Genomic DNA, 22,127 nt, shown 5'->3' with positions numbered 1-22,127 from the left:
ACAAAATAAATAAAAATAAAATAAAAATAATAATGTTTGAAAAATAAGTTTTTAGATGTAAACCTATCATCCACCACCCCGTTTGCAGGTGCCACTTGATTGACGTATATTTTAGACACCTCAATAATATAATACAGTAACCGTGCTTTACGTGAACCTCATCATGACACAAGAGAGGACGGCAGGACTGCAATTTCCCGTGTTCAGTGAATGCAACAGAGACAAGACACCAGACCAATCAGAGAGTTGCATGGAAATACACGTGTACTTGTGTCATTCAAGCTCGGATCTGTGTGTGTGTGGCAATAGCGCATTTGTGAGAGAGAGGGAGAGAGAGAGAGGGACCGGTGCCAGCGGGGACCGTGATGTTAGCATCTGGTTAGCTAGCTGCACTAACGGACATAAGGAGCTGTTTCCACAACAAGCTGGAGGAGAGTCCTCTCCTCTCAGACTGAGGGGCTCAGGTGAGCTAAAGGACTCTCTGAGTGTTTAGATATATTTCACTTTAGTCTAAGTTATCTCAGTGGGTCTCAAACGGTTTTGTCACAAATTATTCAAAAGATTATTTCCACGGCACACCGCGGTATTATATTTATACAAACAATAAGAGAAAAAATGAAAAACAGGTATGAAATACTATATGGCAGTAAAACAAGAATACAGTTTAAAAGGGGAGTGATTTGTAAAATATCCATAAAGAAAAAGTACATCTGTTTACAGTTCTGTTTCATATGGGTGTTGAGAGAGGTATCCATAGATCTCTTCATGTTGCTCTCAAAGTGCACCAGATTGATGCTTTTAACTTCAATATTTAAAAATATATATTCCCGGGGGAGCATCCCCCCGGACCCCCCAGAGGAGGTGAGGTCCGCCCCCCACTCATAAAAAAGAGCACTTTACCCCTGCCTATATGCCGTGAGCTGATTATCGAGCCTTCATTGTAACAGTAATTCAGATGCAGCCTATATAAAAGGCCTCAAATTGGAAGCACTGTCTGGGCCGTCTTTTTCACTCAATTTTGCAATAGGTTAGACCAGGGGTCGGCAACCCCTGGCACGCGTGCCACCAATGGCACGCGGCACCGTAACCAGTGACACACTAGGAATAAGTGGAATAAGTGTACAAAATATTTATTTTATTTTCGGATCCTGAACGAGACCGCCGCCAGAGCGCGTCTCCCCGTTACCTGCAGAAGGAAGCCATGCGCGCAACGCAGCCCCACTCAAAAAGGCCGATCGCGAGACGTAACATACATGACACTTTTCTCTGTGTGCGGCAAAACAAGCTCGCCAAAATCGCTTCACCAGTCTGGCAGTATTTTAAGGTGTCCGAAAAAGACAATAAAATAGCGGTATGCAACGTGTGTGAAGCATAAATCCTGCAGCTCCAACCGCTGTGACGGACCGGTGAGCGGAGCAGAACACACAAGAGTTAGACCTAACACACTTAGCTATTTGATCTACCTTTGGAACTAGTTATAAATATATTTATTCTTCACTGTCACTCATTACTGGATCAGTGAGCTGCATGAGATACTGACAGGCTGTCAGAGAGAGAGAGGGGGAGAGAGGAAAAGAGAGCGCTTCCGCTCATTTCCCCCGTGTTATTATCCAAAGTTAATGTAAACTTGAATAATATAGGCTACTTCATGTAACAATTATGTTGGTTGTTGTTTGTGGAAGCGCCAGTGAATGAGATAGAAGATAGAAGAATTGGGAGGGATGAAACCCTCTTTAATGGTCACACATGCAGAGCACACAGCACACACACAGTGAAATTTGTTCTCTGCTTTTAACCCATCCTAGTACCAGGAGTCTAGTACTAGGAGCAGTGGGCAGCTATTGTACAGCGCCCGGGGAGCAATGGGAGTGAGGGGGGGAAGGGGGATGTCCGGTGCCTTGCTCAAGGGCACCACGGCAGGGCAGGAGGTGAACTGGGACCTCTCCAAGTAGAAGTCCACACTCCATATTTTAGGTCTGGTCGGGGACTTGAACCGGCGACCCTACGGCTCACAGTCCAAGCCCCTACTGACTGAGCCACTGCCGGACTATTAACTGCCCCATTAACTGAGTTTTAAACATCACTTTTCACGAGTGTTTTCGTCGAGCTCTTCAACACCCTCTCCCCCCCCCCCCCCCCCCCCCCCCCCCGTTGATAATTCACGATCGTCGGCACGCTGATACATTTTTTTTTTAGAATGGCACTTCATATCAAAAAGGTTGCCGACCCCTGGGTTAGACCCTCCAGAAAAACGCGGGCTAAAATCCTTGATTATGCGGGCTAAAATCCTTGATTATGCGGGCTAAAACCCTTAATTATGCGGGCTAAAATCCTTGATTATGCGATTAAACATGCGGGGTTTTTATGTGATTTTATGCGGTGAAGTTGCGAAATATGCGGAAATATGCTAAATATGCGAAAAGTTGCGAAATATGCGGGAAGCGGAAAAAAGGTGATTCTTCTCCCACACCCTGTTACTAGGCTACTACTGAATGAAAGTGAGCCCTTTTAAAGAGTTCCTATGATAAACAAGCATACTAGAAGCAAGCTACATCACAAAGTGTTATTTATGTATTTATATATGGGCTATTTTAATCACTCTCTCTCTCACACACACACACACACACACACTCTTCTCCGCCTCATTCTGTTTTCATTTACTCGTTCGTTATCTGACCAGCTTCAATCTTGTAGGCTACTCACCTCGTTTCTTGTAGCCCTCGAAAGGGTTTTGGAGGTTGATGCCTCGGTGAACGCGAGTTGTTTGGCTTTCTTGTCCGCAGCAGCAGAAAGCATTTTAGAATGTTTGAATGAATCAAAGTTTTCTCTTATGCTCCAACACACAGTTGCACGGGGTGCAGAATAGTTTCCCCCCACTTTCGTCAAGACATCAGGGTACTGCTTTGCCCGGTCTTTAGCAGAAATGTTCGTAGGCAAATGAGATGGATTCGATTTTTTCATCTTGGTCAGAGCCGTATAATAGTATAATAGTATATAATAATAATAGTATAATAGTATATAATAATCTATATGGCGCTGATCTTGTTGTTTTCTCTCTCGTGTGAGTTCCACACATTCACTCTACGGTGTTGTTTACCTGCGCGAGCTGATGACATCACTACTTCACGTTAACTTTTTTTCCCCTCAACTTTGTGTGGAAAAATGCGGGGATTATGCGACCTTTTAATAAATATGCGCCCTTTTAAAAATCTGCGCCATTTTGCTGATTATGCGGTAAATTATGCGATCGCATAATCGCGTTTTTCTGGAGGGTCTAATAGGTAGATCTCGCCTTTCACCTAGGCCGAGGTTGGTGATCTTGGGCTTAAAAAGGTTGGTGACCACTGCCCTAAAGGGACATGGGAAAACAAATTCTCTCTCTTTTTTCATTTTTTTTTTCCATGTCCCTTTAGGGGCTCCGTAATACGGTCCTTTCTATTTTACTTTAATTCAGAATCAGAATACCTTTGATCGTCCCACAGAGGGGACATTTGCATTTGTTACAGCAGAAAAAAAGCAGCTTAAATATTACCCAAGAAGCATATTAACAAATATTAAAGATAACATTTTACAAAATGCACAATGCCACCTGAGAATATGATTGCTGGTGAATTTAGCAATTCAAGAATCCAGTAAAAAGAATGTCCACATTAAACAAAAAATAAGAACACTTCAGAGATTGTTCACTTTTGACAAGAGTCCGGTTTATAGACTGCTTGTATTTTGGTTAGTAACCATCACCTGGTGTTATTATGAGTGTTTTGTTGGTCTGTAAGCTATAATGAGCACTGCTTTATGTTGATATCTGAGGCTCTCTCCCAAAGAGTACAGACATGCTCTGTACTGTAAACAGGGCTTTACTCAAGGTTATGGAGCAGTCAGCCAGTGGGAAAATAGTTACTTCCTAGGGTGGGGGATTCAAAATAATAATTCTCACCTTGACTCTATTTTCTTCTCTTTTGATAGACACAACAATGAGCAGTAAGCAAGTATGATTTAAGAATGAACAATCACTTTGTTACACACAAAGCAACACATACAATGGTTTTGGATAAGATCAAATTACCGCTGTTAGTTCCATTTCAATAAATTGCATAATTGGTCAATGGCAAACAAAGTATTGTGAGGTCATTTCATTTCCATCTTTCCATCTTTATTTCGAACAGATTAAAAAAAACAAATGTGAAAAACAGAACACTGTATTGTTAGAATACAGTATTTATCAATATTCATAATCATATTTATATATTCAACAAAAATTAGTCATATTTATATATTCAACAAAAATATTCATAATAATAATAACAATAAATCATATGTGTCCTAAAGGGAGCAGGAGGAAGCAAATGCTTATTAATTCCCACCCCTTACTTACTGATGATCAATGCCAAGTGTAAAATGACAGTGTTGCTGAGGCACAGCCTACCATCATATGACAGACCTGTTACTTTGACAAAATGTCATGTTTTAGTGTGCCTTTACAGAGCGTTTAAGAGATGGTTTTGCTGTAAAAAGATCTATGCAAGTAACGATAATTAATTAATTTGATCAGGCATATAACCATATGTGTGGTGTATAGAAAATGCAGTACTTTTAGTACTTTTTTTAATGATTTAAATAGTGAAGGAGTGACAGGAGTTAACATTGCCTGCTGCTGAGATTGTCTGATTCACACAGTAAGTAAACTAATATGTATAGCTTTACTTGATTTTATCCCTCGTCAATAATTTAAGTTAATTACATTTGACACAGTGCTGTAAATGTGTTTGCTATCTGAGTAACTATTACAATTCGACAAACATTAGCTAGGACCTGCTAGCCCCCTAGCTAGCATGACGTTCCTGCTACAAGCTAACCTAGCTAACGATATTTCAGGATCATAAATGCATCCACAGTCATCATATAAATACACGTTTTATTCTACAAAGATAGAAGGATGTTCCAGGATATGGTATTGATATGCTGTCAAGTAACAATAATCTTTTGTTTATATAAAATAACAAATTAATAGCAATGTTATAAAGCTAACGTTAGCATTGCTTAGAGAAAAAGAGGGAAATGCAGGCTAGTTCCATTAACAGTAAAAAAAAAGAAGATATTTAATGGCTTTTACACTTAGTAAACAACATGTGCTTATTTGAAATATGTTATTGCAGCGTCTGCTTTTCCTTAGATGTTGGCATGTAACGCTCTAGAATCCCTTATTGTGGCTAGCCTAACTAGTGTGAATTAATTAACCAGTGGTGGAAAAAGTATTCTGATTCTTTACTTGAGGTAAAGTACCAATACCAAGTAGGCTACTGCATCGAGACTGGTATTTAAGTAAAAGTATTTAAGTACGATTAGGAAGATAGACTTAAAGTATTACGACTAAAAGTAAAACATTTTTTTTTTTAAAAACATTAAAATATTAAATATTTTAAAGCAGAAGCAGCAAGTCTTCACTTTTAAGAAACTGGAACTGTGAAATATATTTGAACAAAAAACTTCTTAGCAAAATTGCTGCCAATTCGTTTTTTGTTCACCAACTCATGGTTTTAGTAACTTAAATATAATGTTGGATAGTTTAATCTTTACCAAGTATTGGTAAAGTATCATATTTTAAAAGTGTTTCATAAGTATTGTGTGAATCTGAAAAAGTACATCGTAAATACATCTGTAAAACAAATAGTACAACATTGTCTTCCAAAATGTAGTGGAGTAAAAGTATGGTAGTATAATATTTAAATACTTAGATAACATAGAATAACCTTCCTTAAATCACACTTATAAGTCCATTCAAAAAGTCAGCTGGCAAGGTTAACACTGCAAAGTCAATAAGGGTGGAAATAAATAGTTATATGCAGCTAATTTTGAAAATGCTGTACTGAAATTCTAGTTGGGTTTAACTAATATGGCTGTTGTGAAGTTTTACTGGAAATTAAAAACAATTCTTCAGTTTAAACAAGGTTACACTGCTTTATAAAAAATAATAATTTGGTGTATGTTTTGGTCAAAAAGAATTGCTGGGCAGTTTTCTCTCACTGACCACAAATCAGGTCACAATGCAAGGCTATTAACCTATAGTTTCAGTCAGCTGATGTCAAGACAGTCAGGAGAAGAAAATAATGAATAAATGAAGGAAATAGCCTACTCTTCTCTTTCGGATTAATGATTGATTTTCAAAGATTTAAAAAATGCCTTCAATGAGCACATTAGGCAAATGGTTTCTTTGAACCCATGCATTACAGATTATTATAACATTGTGTTGATGATGATGCTGTGTACAAAAAAATAAGTTGAATTGACACATGTGCTTTCAACATTAAACACATTCAATATTGCTTAAATGTAATGCTCATGACATTCTGAATTATGTCCTGTCTCGCCATCTTAAAATTAGTAATGATCTTATTTATTTTTAAATAACAAAAATAAAAAATCACTAGACAACAGAAACAAAAAAACTACCGTGTTTTCATATTCTGCTACCGGAAACTACCTTACAAAATAAGAGCGCAGATGAGGTCTGAATCCGTGTATCTACGGTCTTATTTTGTAAGGTAACTTCCGGTAGCAGAATATGAAAAACGGTAGTTTTTTTGTTTCTGTTTTCTAGTGATTTTATTTTTTGTTTTGAGAAGTAGAAAATGAAAATCATCCCGTTTTTTAAGTTCAGTAAATCCCTTTTTGACCATGATAAAAAAAACGCCTTGTATTTCAATTTTGGTTTTTCAATTTTAAAACGAAAATTAAATATCCACTCGTTTTTTGTTTTTGAATATGCATTTGTGAAAAGAAAATCCAATGACCAAAACATACACTGACCATATAAGGATAGAGAGAGATAGAGGAGGTGGGGGGGAAGACTGTGGTTGTCAGTAAGAGGAAATGAGACAGAAAGCTGCTCACTCATCTCACATACAGCTCAGTGAACGCTGTCAGTGTATTACTACTACTATTACATGTCGTATATCTGCTACCTCTAAATCGACAGGAAGCAGGCTAACAGAAACTGCGGGTATCTGTCTCCTCAGGTGTGTTCAGCCTCTATGCCCATATCAGGAACCTGCGCACCTGTGAGCTGACGTCACACGCTGAAAGTACCTGCAGCAACTCGCCCAGCTGCACTGAGTCAGTAACTTCCTTCAGGAGAGGAGACAAAGAACACGCGACGCAAACCCGTCAAGGAATATATTTATTATTCATTACATTGTGAGGAATACTGAAAGCGGAGTACAGGCAGATGGGGACCGCTCAGTTCGCGGTTTTGGGAATTTTAATCGCCGTTTTTCAGGTGAGATTTCCGGCTGTAACTTCATTTAACAGGGATGCAAACTCATCAGGTATGAAAAAGGTGACAAGGATCCGAGCCCCCCGACCCCACGGAATATCGGCTTTAAAATTAGGAATAACAGATGATTTTAGCAGTCAGAACAACTAAAGCAGTTAATAATAACAGAAACGCCAAAGAGTCACATCTAATAGAAATGTATAAAAGCATTTATTTGAATTGTGTAGCAGTCAGTTTATAATTTTGGCAGCACTGTTGAGCATTTTGAAAATGTATTTTTATGCCTCTGTGCAAGGCTTAGTCTTTCTATCTTTATAGCCAGTGGTGTAAAGTAACTAAGTTCATAAACTCAGCAAGTACTATACTTGGGTACAATTTTGAGATACTTGTACTTTATTTAAGTATTTCAATGTGTTGCTACTTTGTTCTTCTACTCCACTACAGTTCAGAGGTAAATGGTGTACTTCTACTCCACTACATGTATTTAATAGCTTTAGTTACTTTACAGATGTGGATGAATGATGTGAAATATAATCAAGTGTTAAATCAGACTTTAGTTCCACTTGGAGTAAATTCACAAGCTACCCTGCAGTATACAAAGTCATTCAAACTAGCTGCACCTTTACCAGCTTTGAGAACACTTTCATGATCAATCATTATAAAACATATCATATATATTATTCTGAAATGGACCAATCTGCACAATGACTACTTTTACTGTCGCTACTTTAACTATATTTTGATGAGAATACTTTTCTACTTTTACTTGAGGAACATTTTGAATGCAGGATTTCTACTTCTACTTTTACTCAAGTACAAGACCTGAGTACTTCTACTTTTACTCAAGTACAATACCTGAGTACTTCTACTTTTACTCAAGTACAAGACCTGAGTACTTCTACTTTTACGAACAAGACCCGAGTACTTCTACTTTTACTTGAGGAACATTTTGAATGCAGGATTTCTACTTCTACTTTTACTCAAGTACAAGATCTGAGTACTTCTACTTTTACTCTAGTACAAGATCTGAGTGCTTCTACTTTTACTCAAGTACAAGAAATATACTTATACCACCTCCGTTTATAGCCTATGAAAAAAACTATTTGAAAACGAAGGCTAAAGCTAACAAGGTTCAAGGTTCTTTATTGTCAATCTGACATAGCTACAGAGTAATTATGCAGTTGAAAATCTTATGTCACAGGCTTCTCCAACAATGCAACATAATAACATAACATAATAACAATAAGAGCAAGAGCAATACAAAAATAATAATAGTTATAAAAATGAAATAAAGTTATGATGTGGAATAGTGCAGTATGAGTCTATATACAAGTTATTGGAATGATATATATATATTAGGTATTAGATACATACTACTGAGTAGCAGTTGAATGTTTGATGTTGTTTCAACAGTTCAATTGTTTAACAGTCTCACTGCCCGCGGGAAGAAACTGTCTCCGAATCTTCTTGTCCTTGCCCGGATGCTGCGGTAACGTCTGCCAGACGGCAACAGAAAGAACAGTTTGTGGCTGGGGTGATGGGGGTCTTTGATAATCCGTAGTGATTTCTTCCTGAGCCGCTGGGAGTAAAGGTCCTCCATGGATGGCAGCTCCGTCCTGGTGATGTGCTGTGCAGTTTTCACCACCCTCTGTAAAGCCTTACGATCGAGGTCGGTGCAGCTGCCGTACCAGGCCGTCATGCTGCCAGTGAGGATACTCTCTATCGTGCACCTGTAGAAGTTGCAGAGTATCCTGGAATCCATTTTGAACCTCCTCAGCCTGCGGAGGAAGAAGAGCCGCTGTCGAGCTTTCTTGGTGATGGTGGTGGTGTGAAGAGACCATGTCAGGTCCTCAGTGATGTGGACCCCAAGGAACCTGAAGCTTTTGACTCTCTCCACCGTAGTCCCATTGATGGCGATGGGGGCGTGTCCCTCTCCCTGCTGCTTCCTGTAATCCACAATCAGCTCCTTTGTTTTGCTGATGTTGAGATGGAGGTTGTTCTCCTGGCACCAAGATGTCAGGTTTTCGACCTCCTCTCTGTATGCCGTCTCGTCATCGTCTGTGATCTGGCCGATGACGGTCGTGTCATCAGCAAACTTCACGATGGTGTTGGAGCTGTGTGTGGCCACGCAGTCGTGGGTGAACAGGGAGTAGAGGAGAGGGCTGAGCACGCAGCCTTGAGGGGCACCGGTGTTAAGAATCAGGGTGGAGGATGTGATGTTTCCCACCCGCATTGCCTGGGGTCTGCCCGTCAGGAAGTTCAGGATCCAGTCGCAGAGGGCGCTGTTGAGCCCGAGGTCTCTGAGCTTGATGGCCAGCTTGGAGGGCACAATGGTGTTGAATGCTGAACTGTAGTCAATGAACAGCATTCTCACATATGTGTTCCTGTTCTTCGGGTCCAGGTGTGAGAGGGCAGTGTGGAGGGTGAGGGCTATGGCGTCGTCTGTGGACCTGTTTGCTCTGTAGGCAAACTGCAGGGGGTCCAGAGATTCAGGGAGGGAGGAGGTGATGAATAATTTGACTAACCGCTCAAAGCACTTCATTATGATGGAGGTGAGTGCTACTGGGCGGTAGTCGTTGGGGCAGGTGATGATTGTCTTTTTGGGGACAGGAATGATGGTGGAGTGTTTAAGACATGTGGGGACTACAGACTGCAGCAGGGACCTGTTGAAGATGTCTGTGAACACCTCTGCCAGCTGAACTGCACACACCCTGAGAACACGGCCAGGGATGCCATCAGGTCCAGGAGCCTTGTGTGGGTTAACCCTTTTAAAGGATTTACACACATCTGCCCTATTTAAAACAAAAGGGCAGTGTAGCTCCTGGTCCCTCTGTACCTCCACAGCCTGGCTGCTCTCAAAGCGTGCAAAAAAACTGTTTAGCTCATCTGGGAGAGATGCGCACGCAGACACTCCCGCAGCACCCCCCGCTGCTCCTTTTTAGTCAGTCATTGTCCTTAGTCCCGCCCACATATTCCTAGTGTTACAGCCTTTGAAGTCAGATTCCACCTTCTCTTTGTACTGTCTCTTTGCATTTTTTATTGCTCTCCGGAGATCATACCTAGACTTCCTGTACTCCTCCAAATCTCCCGCTGTGTGCGCGAGAGTGCGCGCTTTCAGTTTGCCGCGCACCTCACCGTTTACCCAGGGCTTTTGATTTGGGAATGTCCGTACAGAAACCTTCGGTACCACGTCATCGATGCATTTCCCAATGTAGCAGATGACAGTGTCCGTGTGTGTGTTGATGTTATTGTCCTCAAACACACTCCAATCCGTAGATGCAAAGCAATCCTGCAGTGCTGAATCTGACTCCTCGCTCCATCGTTGTACTGTCCTTGTTATCGGTCTGTCCCTTTTAAGTTTCTGCTTGTACGCAGGCAACAACAGTAGTGAGATATGGTCTGATTTGCCGAAGGGAGGGCGAGGGAGAGCCTTATATCCATTCCGGAAAGGGGAATAAACATGGTCCAGTATGTTTCCCCCGCGCGTCGGGAAGTTGATGTGTTGGTAATATTTTGGCAAAACCTTCTTCATGTTGGCGGTGTTGAAATCTCCGGCCACAACGAACGCCGCATCTGGCCGTGAAGTCTCGGTTTTATCAATAAACCCAAACAGCTGATCGAGTGCCGTGTTGTTGTCGGCGAGTGGCTGCGGCGGGATATACACTGCTGTTATCACAACAGATGTGAATTCCCTCGGCAGATGGAAGGCCCGACATGAGATCATGAGGTGCTCTAGCTGTGCGGAACAGTCCGATGAAATAATCTTCACATCTGAGCACCAGTTGTTGTTAGTCATTACACACACACCGCCTCCCTTACTTTTCCCCGAGTTTGCAGTCCGGTCCTGACGAAAAATAGAGAATCCGTCAGGGACAATAGCGGAGTCCGGGATAGCGGGGTTGAGCCAAGTCTCAGTGAGAATTAACACGTTACAGTTCTTAATGTCCCGTTGAAAAGCAATCCGGCTTCTGAGTTCATCTAGCTTATTTTCAATGGATTGAACATTAGCCAGAAGAATACTCGGAAGAGGGGGCCGATTCTCACGTTTTCTCAGTCTGACCAGCAACCCGGCCCGGCATCCTCGCTTTGTCTTCTTCTTGCGTCTCTCAGGTAGAACAGCAACAGGTAGCCATGGTGAATCTCCATTGTCTGTCGGAGGGTTAATATTGTCCACGAAGTTTCGCAATTGGAAAAGTTCCTCTCTGCTATATTGTATGGCAGAGTAGGTGCGGTCGGCTAGCATGTTGCGAACCATGTTAAAAGTAAAACGGCAAAAGTAAAAGAAATATGTACAAAATACGAAAATGGGCAAAGTTGGAGAGGAGCACAAAGACAATGCGGCCATCTTCACCGGCGCATCTCATTGTAACGTTAGCAGATAGTGACAATGTATGCTAGTTAGCTAGCTCAACGATAATATTGCGACAGGAACACTTTTCAGTGCACATCACGCTCTGCCGCTCCGACAGGGAGCTCTGATTTGAACACCTGAACGGCCCGTTCCAACAGCTGTTCACCAGCGGTCCAGTCTGTGCCACAGTGACTCCGGACCGCACAGTTAATATTAACGAACGCACCCGTAGGTAATGTAGCTGCTGAAGCTAGACCCTCATCCCGGAGCAGCAGAGCCTTATTATACATCCATGAGCAGAGCCGACAGGCAGGAAGACTCGAGCACACAGCTCGCGCTTCATTATAATATATAAAAAAAGAACACCATGCGTGTCATGATGGCACATAACAGCTCGCGGCCGCAGATTACTCCGGGTCCCAGACCCCCCCCATACCCCAAAAATATTTTTATTGCAGATCTACATGAATCACACAAACGACCTATTTTGGATTCAAAACGGCGAATTTCGCCGAAAGGTGACAAGTTTGCATCCCTGATTTAAACTCTTCTACTGCTTCTGCTCATTTCTGTCGATAAATGTACTTGGTATATGTTCTTACCATAGGATACTGATAGGACACTATTCGTATGTGTTAATAAAAGTTTGTGTCTTTGGAAATTGTAACGTTAAGTTATTTCGCTTTTTATTCCAGTAAATTATTTTGTATTTGTCACACCACTTGCCGCAGTTCTGCACTGTATTTGACTCAAAGGAGCCAGGTTGTTGGGGGGAGGTAATGGCGAAATTCTATTTAAATCGGTGCTGATTCGACCTTTGAACAATGCTGCGAAACATCTTGTGTAATTTAAAAGCAATATGTAGAGAAGTGTGTCAACCCATTGGGCACAAGCCGCACCAAATCGCCATTTTCGGAGTTGACTCTCACTCTTCCTCCCTGGAGCATTGATGTATAATAAGAACTGGATACAGCGTGGGTGGCGGGGCCTCTTTCATTCCTATGAGAGTTGCTCATTGGCGCATGAAGACAAAATGGCCCAACTTTTGAGAGAGCGAAACGTCACGAAAGTATTAATATAATCTGTTCTTATTGTGCATCTGTAACGGGTCACAACTGTAAGCGACCTGTTATCCTTCAAGAAACGACAGCGAAGCATCTGGGGTGTTTTCTGGCATTTATTCTGAGGACTGAGAACAAAAACCATATTCTCCTTGAATCCACGCTGCACATCCGCCGCAGCACTCACTTCAATGTCTTATTCATATATACTAGCTTATTTAGAGATTAAGAAATTATTAAATGAACAAGAACATCTTATTAAGTAATCACACAAAAATACAAATACAAACATACCTGAGAACAAAAACCATATTCTCCTTGAATCCACGCTGCACATCTTTACAAAAGAAAATAAAGGAAGGGTTAACATGTAAACAAAGAGAATGACGCAAATCGCGTCTAATTCCCGCCAAAACCACACCACAGATATCACTAAAAAAATACAATTTCCTACGGTGGAAACTCAACAAAAACGGGTCAACAATGTACCCAAATTAACACTCAACAACACACATCACTTCCATCAACCCAAACAGCCGGTCCATCGCACAAAACCGCAATGATTTGTAACACCTCTCCCAGCACAGCTTACCCTCCGCAGCACTCACTTCAATGTGAGGGGAAAGCGGAAATGACATACAGGAAATAGAAAAAGATGTGCAACGGGAAAGTGTTCCCACCAGAAACATAACTCAAAAACATCAAAAGGAAACAATCTCATAAAAATAAAATTCACAACCTATTATAAATCGTAATTTATAACTAATAATTATGTCTACACATTTTTAACTCCGTTACACACACCCCCACTGAATTTTACTGAATATGAGCATAGACTAGAAGAAGAATAGGGAGGGATGAAACCCTCTTTAATGGTCACACATGCAGAGCACACAGTGAAATTTGGCCTCTGCTTTTAACCCATCCTAGTACAAGGAGTCTAGTACTAGGAGCAGTGGGCAGCTATTGTACAGCGCCCGGGGAGCAATGGGAGTGGGGGGGAAGGGGGGTGTCCGGTGCCTTGCTCAAGGGCACCACGGCAGGCCAGGAGGTGAACTGGGACCTCTCCAAGTAGAAGTCCACACTCACCTCCTGCCCTGCCGTGGTGCCCTTGAGCAAGGCACCGGACACCCCCCTTCCCCCCCCACTCCCCGGCACTGGCATTACACCACATCACACCACATCACAGAATAAACAACACCGAGGGGTTTTACATAAAACAAACCAACATGAAATGTATCCCTTTAGGATGAAGTGGTATGAGAGCAGCGCTTATCTCTCAACCCAGCAACTGGTAAAAGGGTGCCTTATACACCCCCACTAAAACCCCTACACACAGTGTAGTACAGCTCATCACAAAAGAAAAGAAAATCAGCAGAGTGTAACATCAAAGTCAATATCTCGGAAAACAAACAAAAATAGAAATAAACACATATTACTGTCCAAGACCCTTAAACAGTAAAAGCTCGAAATGCAGACCTTCAAACAGACTTAACATTAAACCTGACCGGTATAACGTCCTGTCGGGACATGGTCTGTATCAGTCTGTCCACGGGTTTGACCAGCCGGCCAAGTCGTGTTCTAAACTGAGTCTGCACAGTGGAAAGGAGAGACTGTGCTCGTGAAATCTGGTCAACGGAATTTAACACCTCTGAGTCAGTACCCCAAGTCACGGTGTCAGAGTCCGACAGTCCCACTTGCGATCGAGAGTCCACAGCAGTCACAAGCCCAGAAACACAGGATACAGTGTCATCCGGCAAAACCGAGATGCCTCGGGGGTTAGAGGACGTACTCTGCAGGTCAGAAACATCAACTTCTGATGGACCTGGTGTGGACAGTTCTGTGATCCATGCTATGGTTCTCCTTTCAGAATCCACAGAGTTTGGACCAGTCAACGGGCTCTGACTTTCGCCATCAGGCACAGATGAGTTCATGTCACATTCAACATCAAGACTCCCACCGGCTGCACTAGGAGACACTCCACCACCCTGAGATTCGGACTCTTCATTTACCCTCACGAGGACAGCCTCTGAAGTCGACGAATCTGTAACAGGCTCGGATGAAGCAAGTTCAGATGTTTCACTAACGTCTGATCCGTCTCCAACAGGGAGAAAACTAACCAGCATCAACAGGTTCCTGTGGATAACTTTCTCCTGACCACTGACCGTGTCACGGATCCTGAATGTATGTGTCCCTTTGTTCATGTCCATGACAGTGTAGATAGTAGAGTCCCATCTGTCAGCAAGCTTCTTCTTGCCTCTGTCTCTCCTGTTGGCCATCAACACCCTGTCACCAACGTCAATGGTAGAGCCTTTCACTTTCCTGTTGTACAACTGTGCATGTCTGCGCTGCTCCTTTCCAGCATGAGCCTGAGCGACCTCCATTGCTTCCTTCAGGTCAACAGCAAGACAGGCTACATATTTGTCGTAACTCATCACAGCAGAGTCATGGAAGACTGTACTAAAAAGCACATCAACAGGTAGGCGAGGGACACGACCAAACATGAGGTAAAAAGGCGCATATCCTGTTGTTTCGTGGGCTGTACAGTTGTACATGAATGTTAGGGTCTGTAACCGTCTTGGCCAGTCACTCTTCTCCTCAGGCGGCAATGCACGAATCATACCACCTAGGGTGCGGTTGAAACGTTCCACACTCCCATTTCCCATGGGGTGGTAGGGGGTTGTGTGTGACTTTCTGATGCCAGACACTCTGAGAAGCTCACTTATGAGATGACTCTCAAAGTTAGCACCTTGATCACTATGGATCCTCTCAGGAAATCCATACACACAGAAGTACCGATCCCACAGCACTTTCGCGACTTGTTCAGCTGTTTGGTCCCTACAGGGAAATGCCTGAGCCATCTTTGTGAAATGGTCTGTTACTACTAGAACATCGATGGACTTGTTCTTAGAGTCTTCAGCTGACCAAAAGTCTATACAGACTAGTTCCAGCGGCCTTGTACAGATGAAGCGTCTTATTTTGGACAGTTTAAAGTGCGAGGGTCGTGATCGGTTCATGCACGTTCCGTGATGGCCGGCCGGCCCCCAGTCAGACTTGATACCGCCCCCATGATAAATACATTTAATTATTGTGAAGCCAGCTGCAATGGATCATTGATCCACCAGGGGGTGCAGTGGGGTTCCACACTGGAGTCATGTGAAATCAACTTCTAAATAATAGATGTTGTTTAGTCGGAAAAAACGAACGAGCCGGCTCTCCCGATTTTTAATCCTAATTTAATCATCATCATTGATGTTTATGTTCGCCGAATTGACATGAAATCACTGACAAATATGAATATTCTGTATTCAACTTCATTGAAACGATCAGGATGGGTGTTATTTTTCCCCACAATGACCAAGTCGCTGCAAATGATCCCATGTATTACATGTACATGGCCACATTCTCAACAAAGTTACGTAACGAAACATTCTGTATTCCTTGCTTACTTTTTATTTAATGCTTTATAACAGCTGGAATAGTTCGTTTAGAACAGGCACCTCACTCGCAATCTGCTCCTCCGCAACGCCTACCACCTACCTCCGGCTGAAATTATGAATGTACAGTAAGGCATAGTAATCATAGATAACACGGCAGGGTCCGTTACAGTTTGTTTTCATCTGATTTCAAATATTTCAAATGTCTGAAGTTAATAAATACATTCTCAGTGTTCAAGTCAATAATAGTCATATAAGAAAAGTACTGATCTAATAACAGAGATTTTATAAGGACTTTTCAATGTTCGACATCGCTCATGTGAAATACAGTAAACTGGATGTTGTGGTGCCGAGAGGCGGGGTATCAAAAGTACAAGCTAAACTTTTATTTAGCATCTGAACACACTTGTAAACAACGTGATGCCCGGGAAGCGAAGACCCGGCGGAAACAGCTGGTCTGGTTCACTAAAATGTCCGTGTACAGTATATCTGGTACTAATGTATAGCGGATCTTTGTTAAGATCCATATGTCACGGATAGAACTATATATTGAGCTTTAAAACAAATTATATATATTATAATAAAATAAACACCGGCTGTTGTTATGCCTGCTGTAACGTTTACTTTCTCCGTTCTCCGCTTAAGTAATTATTACTTCCTGGTTAGCTTTCCGCTCGAAATTTAAATCTGAAAATGGCAAAATAACGGAGAAAAAAACGTTCACAGAGAAGACGACAACAATTGTCACTTGCACTTGTCATTTAGCATCTGAACACACTTGTAAACAACGTGATGCCCGGGAAGCGAAGACCCGGCGGAAACAGCTGGTCTGGTTCACTAAAATGTCCGTGTACAGTATATCTGGTACTAATGTATAGCGGATCTTTGTTAAGATCCATATGTCAGTAGAGATGGGATGGCAGAAGGTGCTATATATATATATATATATATATAATTCCAAAGCTGGTAAAGACCTTTCAAATTTAGCAATAATAGTCATATAAGAAAAGTACTGATTTGTTCTTGAATCAACTTTTTTATGGAAAATGTTTTATGTAATTTTATTTCATTTTAAATAAAATGAAAGACATTCACAGTTAATGTAATTAGATATACATTATTAATGCCATACATTTTTAAATGTAATTAGATATACATTATTAATGCCATACATTTTTGCATAAATATTTATTCAGTATGATAGCTGTCTAACAGAAGTTAAATCCATTTCTCACTTATTCTGACAATGTACTTAACCCCAAATAAAAGAACCCAATAAAAATAGTTGTTAAATAATAGTGAAGTCACGTTGTAATAACAATAACTCATCTCTCTCGGTTTTTTTTTGTTTTCTTTGTGTGCTTTGCCAAAAGCCACTGTGTCAAGTGTCCTAGTTGGGTTACCGTAACGAACAGCAGCCGGCTCTCGATTTTTAATCCTAATTTAATCGTTTATGTTCGCCGAATTGACATGAAATCACTGACAAATATGAATATACTGTATTCAACTTCATTAAAATGTTATTAACGTGCCTAAACTCAGTAATTCACTAAAAATTACTGATCCCTCTGCGTCGCGGAGGGATCTTGATCCCTGGGTGTTATTTTTTCCCCATAATGACCAAGTCGCTGCAAATTATCCCGCTTATTACATGGCCACATTCTCAACAAAGTAACGACATGACTCCCAATATTAATTAAAATGCTTTTATGGATTTAGAAAATATTTTTATTGATTTAAAACATAGTTCTATGTATTGATTTAAATTTACATGCATCCGCTAAGAAAAATAGTCCGTTGTTACCGTTTTTTAAACAGTCAGAATGAAACGGCAGCTCTCAGCTGTGTGTTCACACTCCTAACTCTGATCTTTCTTTTCCAACAGTTAAGTTAACTGTAGGTTACTCTGAGTGACAAGCTTACAGTTAGTGAAGTAACACTTTTTTTTGTGAGTCACGACCTCGCTGTTTCATTCTAACATAACGCTCCAAATATGACTGTTTCCACTCGGACTTCAATACAGCAACACCATTGTTTGGTTTCTATGGTAGCGTGTCTCTTTAGTAGCGTGCACTCCTTTCCTGTAAATTACAGGTCCAGCCAGGCAAAACAGTAATATGAAATATGAACGTTAGTTTTTAACTGAAATGATCAAATAAAGTCAAAATGTCACAGTGTTTACAAACATTGACCATACCGTTCACCAGCCCCCACCCCACTCTTTGTTTAAAACGAATTGGCCATCGGAATGTGTGTGTCCCAACCCCCCCCCTGTGATATCTCTTCACAGGGGGGAGAGAGTTAGACGCTCGTGAATTGTCAGCCGCGGAGAAGTGAATCACAGTGATCTGCTATTTTAAAGTAAATTCAACACATATCGACCCTAAATATAGCATATATTAAGAACGAGAAAGTGTTAACATCGTTTTTTGTAAACATATGACCAATGTGCGAGGGTGATGACATCAGAGCATCGTCCTATGGGCTTAGCCCCGGACAGGTACAACAGGTATTCACTCAGAGGGGGGTAGTTAGCCATTTACATGTCAAAAAGCAACATACAGTAGGCGGGTGGGGGATGGTGAACGTTTACATTTCTCTACAGCAGTGGTTCCCAAACTTTTTATGCCCAAGGCACACCAAAGGACAAGTAAAAATCTCAAGGCACACCTATTGTGCGAAATAGCCCTTATAACACGTGTTATCACTCATATCATGTAAAATATCTGTAAATGTGCATAATTATTTACTAATGCCAAATAAAATGTATAGATAGAACAATCAGTGGTTCAAGTTAGTATATTCCTCAGTGTAACATATCCACTAGTTGCAAAGCTTAAACATTTTTATATATTTTTTTATTTTAAGGGAAAGGATGTTTTCACTACTCAGTTTGTCAACTATGTTACGGACAAACTTGATGTCATTACAATCATTTGATTAAGTCCTGCACTTCAAGTAAAATCAAATTTGAAAGGCTCTTGAGTCTATTCTACCATATATCCAAAGATTTTTTAAAGTTTAAAATATAATTGTATTAAAGTTTTGTTTTTTCATGTGATATGTTCAGCACTGTCATTAAGTTTAGGGATATTTTGTATTATAAAACTACCATACAGGTCATTTTGATAGTTTTAAGAGATGTCATGTAAAACTCCAACCTGTGTAGATATACATTATACTATAAAGGATATCAGAAGCACTATTTTAGATATTTTAAATTTGAAAAAATGAGGTGCAACATAGTTGACAATGAAAGTCAAACATTTGATGCAGATAACATAGTTGACTGGACACATTATTAACCATCAGCACTATGTTAATTTCAAGGCAGAAGTGCAAAATTCCATTGATAATGATGTGTAATGACGTCTACATGTCGTACAAATTGTCAACTAGGTTACCTGTCAACTAAGTTACTACAGTTATTACAGTACTGGGTAACTCAGTTGACAGGTAACCTAGTTGACAATTTCCCTATTTTGACCCATCATTTCAATGGTAGGCCTTGCCTGGATGACCACATGTCATTTTCTTGAACAGGTTAACATCACATTTGCACATATAATTGAATTAAAATCATTAAACAATTGTAAACCATAACAATGTACGTAACATTGTTGATTGTCAATGAGTATATTAATTGACCATGTGCTATTATACATAAAATATTGTAAAAATGTAGAGGACAATCACCACAGTGTGTTCAAAATGTCTGCCAAAGAGGAACATGGCATCATGTGATGCTGGTGACATGGTATTGGGACAAACAATTTTTGAGTTAAAGGGGGAAGTTCTGTTAGTAACATAGTTGACAGAACTTTTGCGGACATTCATATATTAAGATATTTAAATTATTTAAAGGGGGAAATCAATTAAAAATATGTTATTATTCTTTAGTATTTAGACTTTTGAAATAAATGAATCATTTTTTAAATTTACTTTAATGGTTTTTATTCATTATTTTGAATCCAAGACACCCTCAACTGAAAAACGGACATAGCAAAAACTGACAATTTAAGAACATCATGACACATTTCAAGCTAAATAAAGCATAGGATGCACATAATGTTTGTGTGATATTATAACATGCTTTCCAATAATAGGCAAAATATGATATTTTTGAAGAAAATAGTTAGAATAATTATAATTATCATCAATGGACATCAATGGACATGGAATGTACCCTAAATTGTAGAATCACTCAGCAGTTACATACACCAAACCTTCCAGTTATATTCCTATCAATATTATGAAGGCTTTTACAGAAGGGTTTGGTCATATATAATTCATAGCCTGAATTATATAACATTTTATACCTAAAAACATGGTGAAAATTGATATTTTAGGGCTGTTGACAGTATTTTCTGATTTATGGAGTGATACAAAGAGATATCCAAAATCCCTTCTGTAAAAGCCTTAGATACTAATATGACTACAAAATGAAACAATAATTTTGATCCTGGCTTTATCCAAAGTTCAGATTTCGGTTCCTGAAATGTGTTAAAATATGCGCATATTTCATGAGATAATGGTTCATTTGGATATTTAAACATGCTATTTCAGAAAACTTGTAATACAAAAAACAATTGCCTTATTGTAAGTAATTAACTGGAGAAATATTTAGCTGATATCTTTAAGTTAAAAATACCCTATTCACCTGGGGTGTCTCGCCTTAATTAGATGTTTGATAAGTGCAGATCACATAGTAAAACACGTACACAGATACATTATTTTGTATTTTTATTAAATTCGACAATGTCAATTTCACTTTCCACTATGTCCACCGTTGTTTTTCACAACCAATGGCAGAACTTTATTGAGGCCTGTAATTAGTCAACTACAGGTCTCTTGAGTCAGTCTTTTTCTTCCAAAAAGCTTGTGACAAGATGTTATTGCTCTTGGGGCATTAAAAACAAGATTTTAACTTTAGTTTTTTATATAATATCTGCATTTTCTATTGTGAAAAACGAAGTCTTAGTTATTTAATATATAGCGCCATCTCCTGGTTAAACCCTGAAATTGGAGAATAGTGGGAGGGCCTAACATTCCTGAATACTGGTCTTTGGCAGGCAACTGGCTGGCAACTGGCTGGCAGTCGGCAGGAAGCTGTATGCTGGGGTCCAAAATAAGAGGCTCCATCTGTAGATGTTATACTCTCCAGAGGGGCTCTCCCATCAGGCTCAGCTGTCTTACTCACTATGCATCTCTGACAATGACGCACATAGTCTCTCACGTCTTTGTCCAAACTTGGCCAAAAGAACCTCGGTCGTGTTAAACTAAGAGTTCTGGACTGAGCTTGATGTCCGGCTCGGTCATGGACCCCTTGCAAAACGATTGTCTTGAGTGAATCAGGAACAACATACTGGAAACGTTTGGCTTTCGTCTTGTGGTCTCTCGAAACTCTGTACAAAACACCATCATTGACAACTAATTTGTCCCAGTGTTTGAGGCACTTTGTGACAGTAACAGGCTCTCTGAACTTCTCTCTCCTTGAAGGTCTCCGACGCCTCTCCACATAGAACAAGACACGAGAGAGGATTCTATCATCGAGTTGCTTGTCTCGAAGGTCTTTCTCTGTATAGGATGGCAGGGTACCTGAGCAAGGTGGAACCAACTGAGGTAAGTGTTGCAACACCTCAACAGCACGGACTCTCGGACCAGAATCCCATTCAATATGCGACTGCAACACAGCTGCAACATCTTCCATCACAACAGACTGAGCCTGCACCTGAACTGGTGTGCACGTGGACTGAGGACTGCAACTCCCTTGACGGTGTGAATCGTGACCACAAGATGACTTGAATGCATCTCGGACCAAAACACCTGACACTTTAGAAACTTCGTTGAGAAGACCATCGTAATCATCCACAAGTAGTCTGTGACCAACACTCTCTCTGACAAAGGGCACCCGGCTAAGAGCATCAGCTACAACATTTTGCGGACCGGGAATATACTTGATGTCAAAATCATAACTGGCCAGCTTGGCCACCCAGCGTTGCTCA

General features: G+C 40.6%; 1 protein-coding gene across 1 annotated transcript in view; it reads left to right on the top strand.

The window, feature by feature from the left end:
* Positions 1 to 6,942: 6,942 nt before the first annotated feature.
* LOC117475857 (B-cadherin-like) overlaps positions 6,943 to 22,127 on the top strand; it is a 45,606-nt gene continuing 30,421 nt past the window's right edge. The window contains 1 exon segment of the mRNA XM_034122210.1: positions 6,943 to 7,276. Within this exon segment, the coding sequence (XP_033978101.1) occupies positions 7,226 to 7,276 (51 nt within the window). The 5' untranslated portion in view covers positions 6,943 to 7,225.

The sequence above is a fragment of the Trematomus bernacchii genome, unplaced genomic scaffold (genome assembly GCF_902827165.1).
Source record: "Trematomus bernacchii unplaced genomic scaffold, fTreBer1.1, whole genome shotgun sequence".
NCBI classification, from domain to species: Eukaryota; Metazoa; Chordata; class Actinopteri; order Perciformes; family Nototheniidae; genus Trematomus; species Trematomus bernacchii.
Note: the sequence above shows the minus strand (reverse complement) of the source record. Positions and strands in the feature narration are given on the sequence as shown.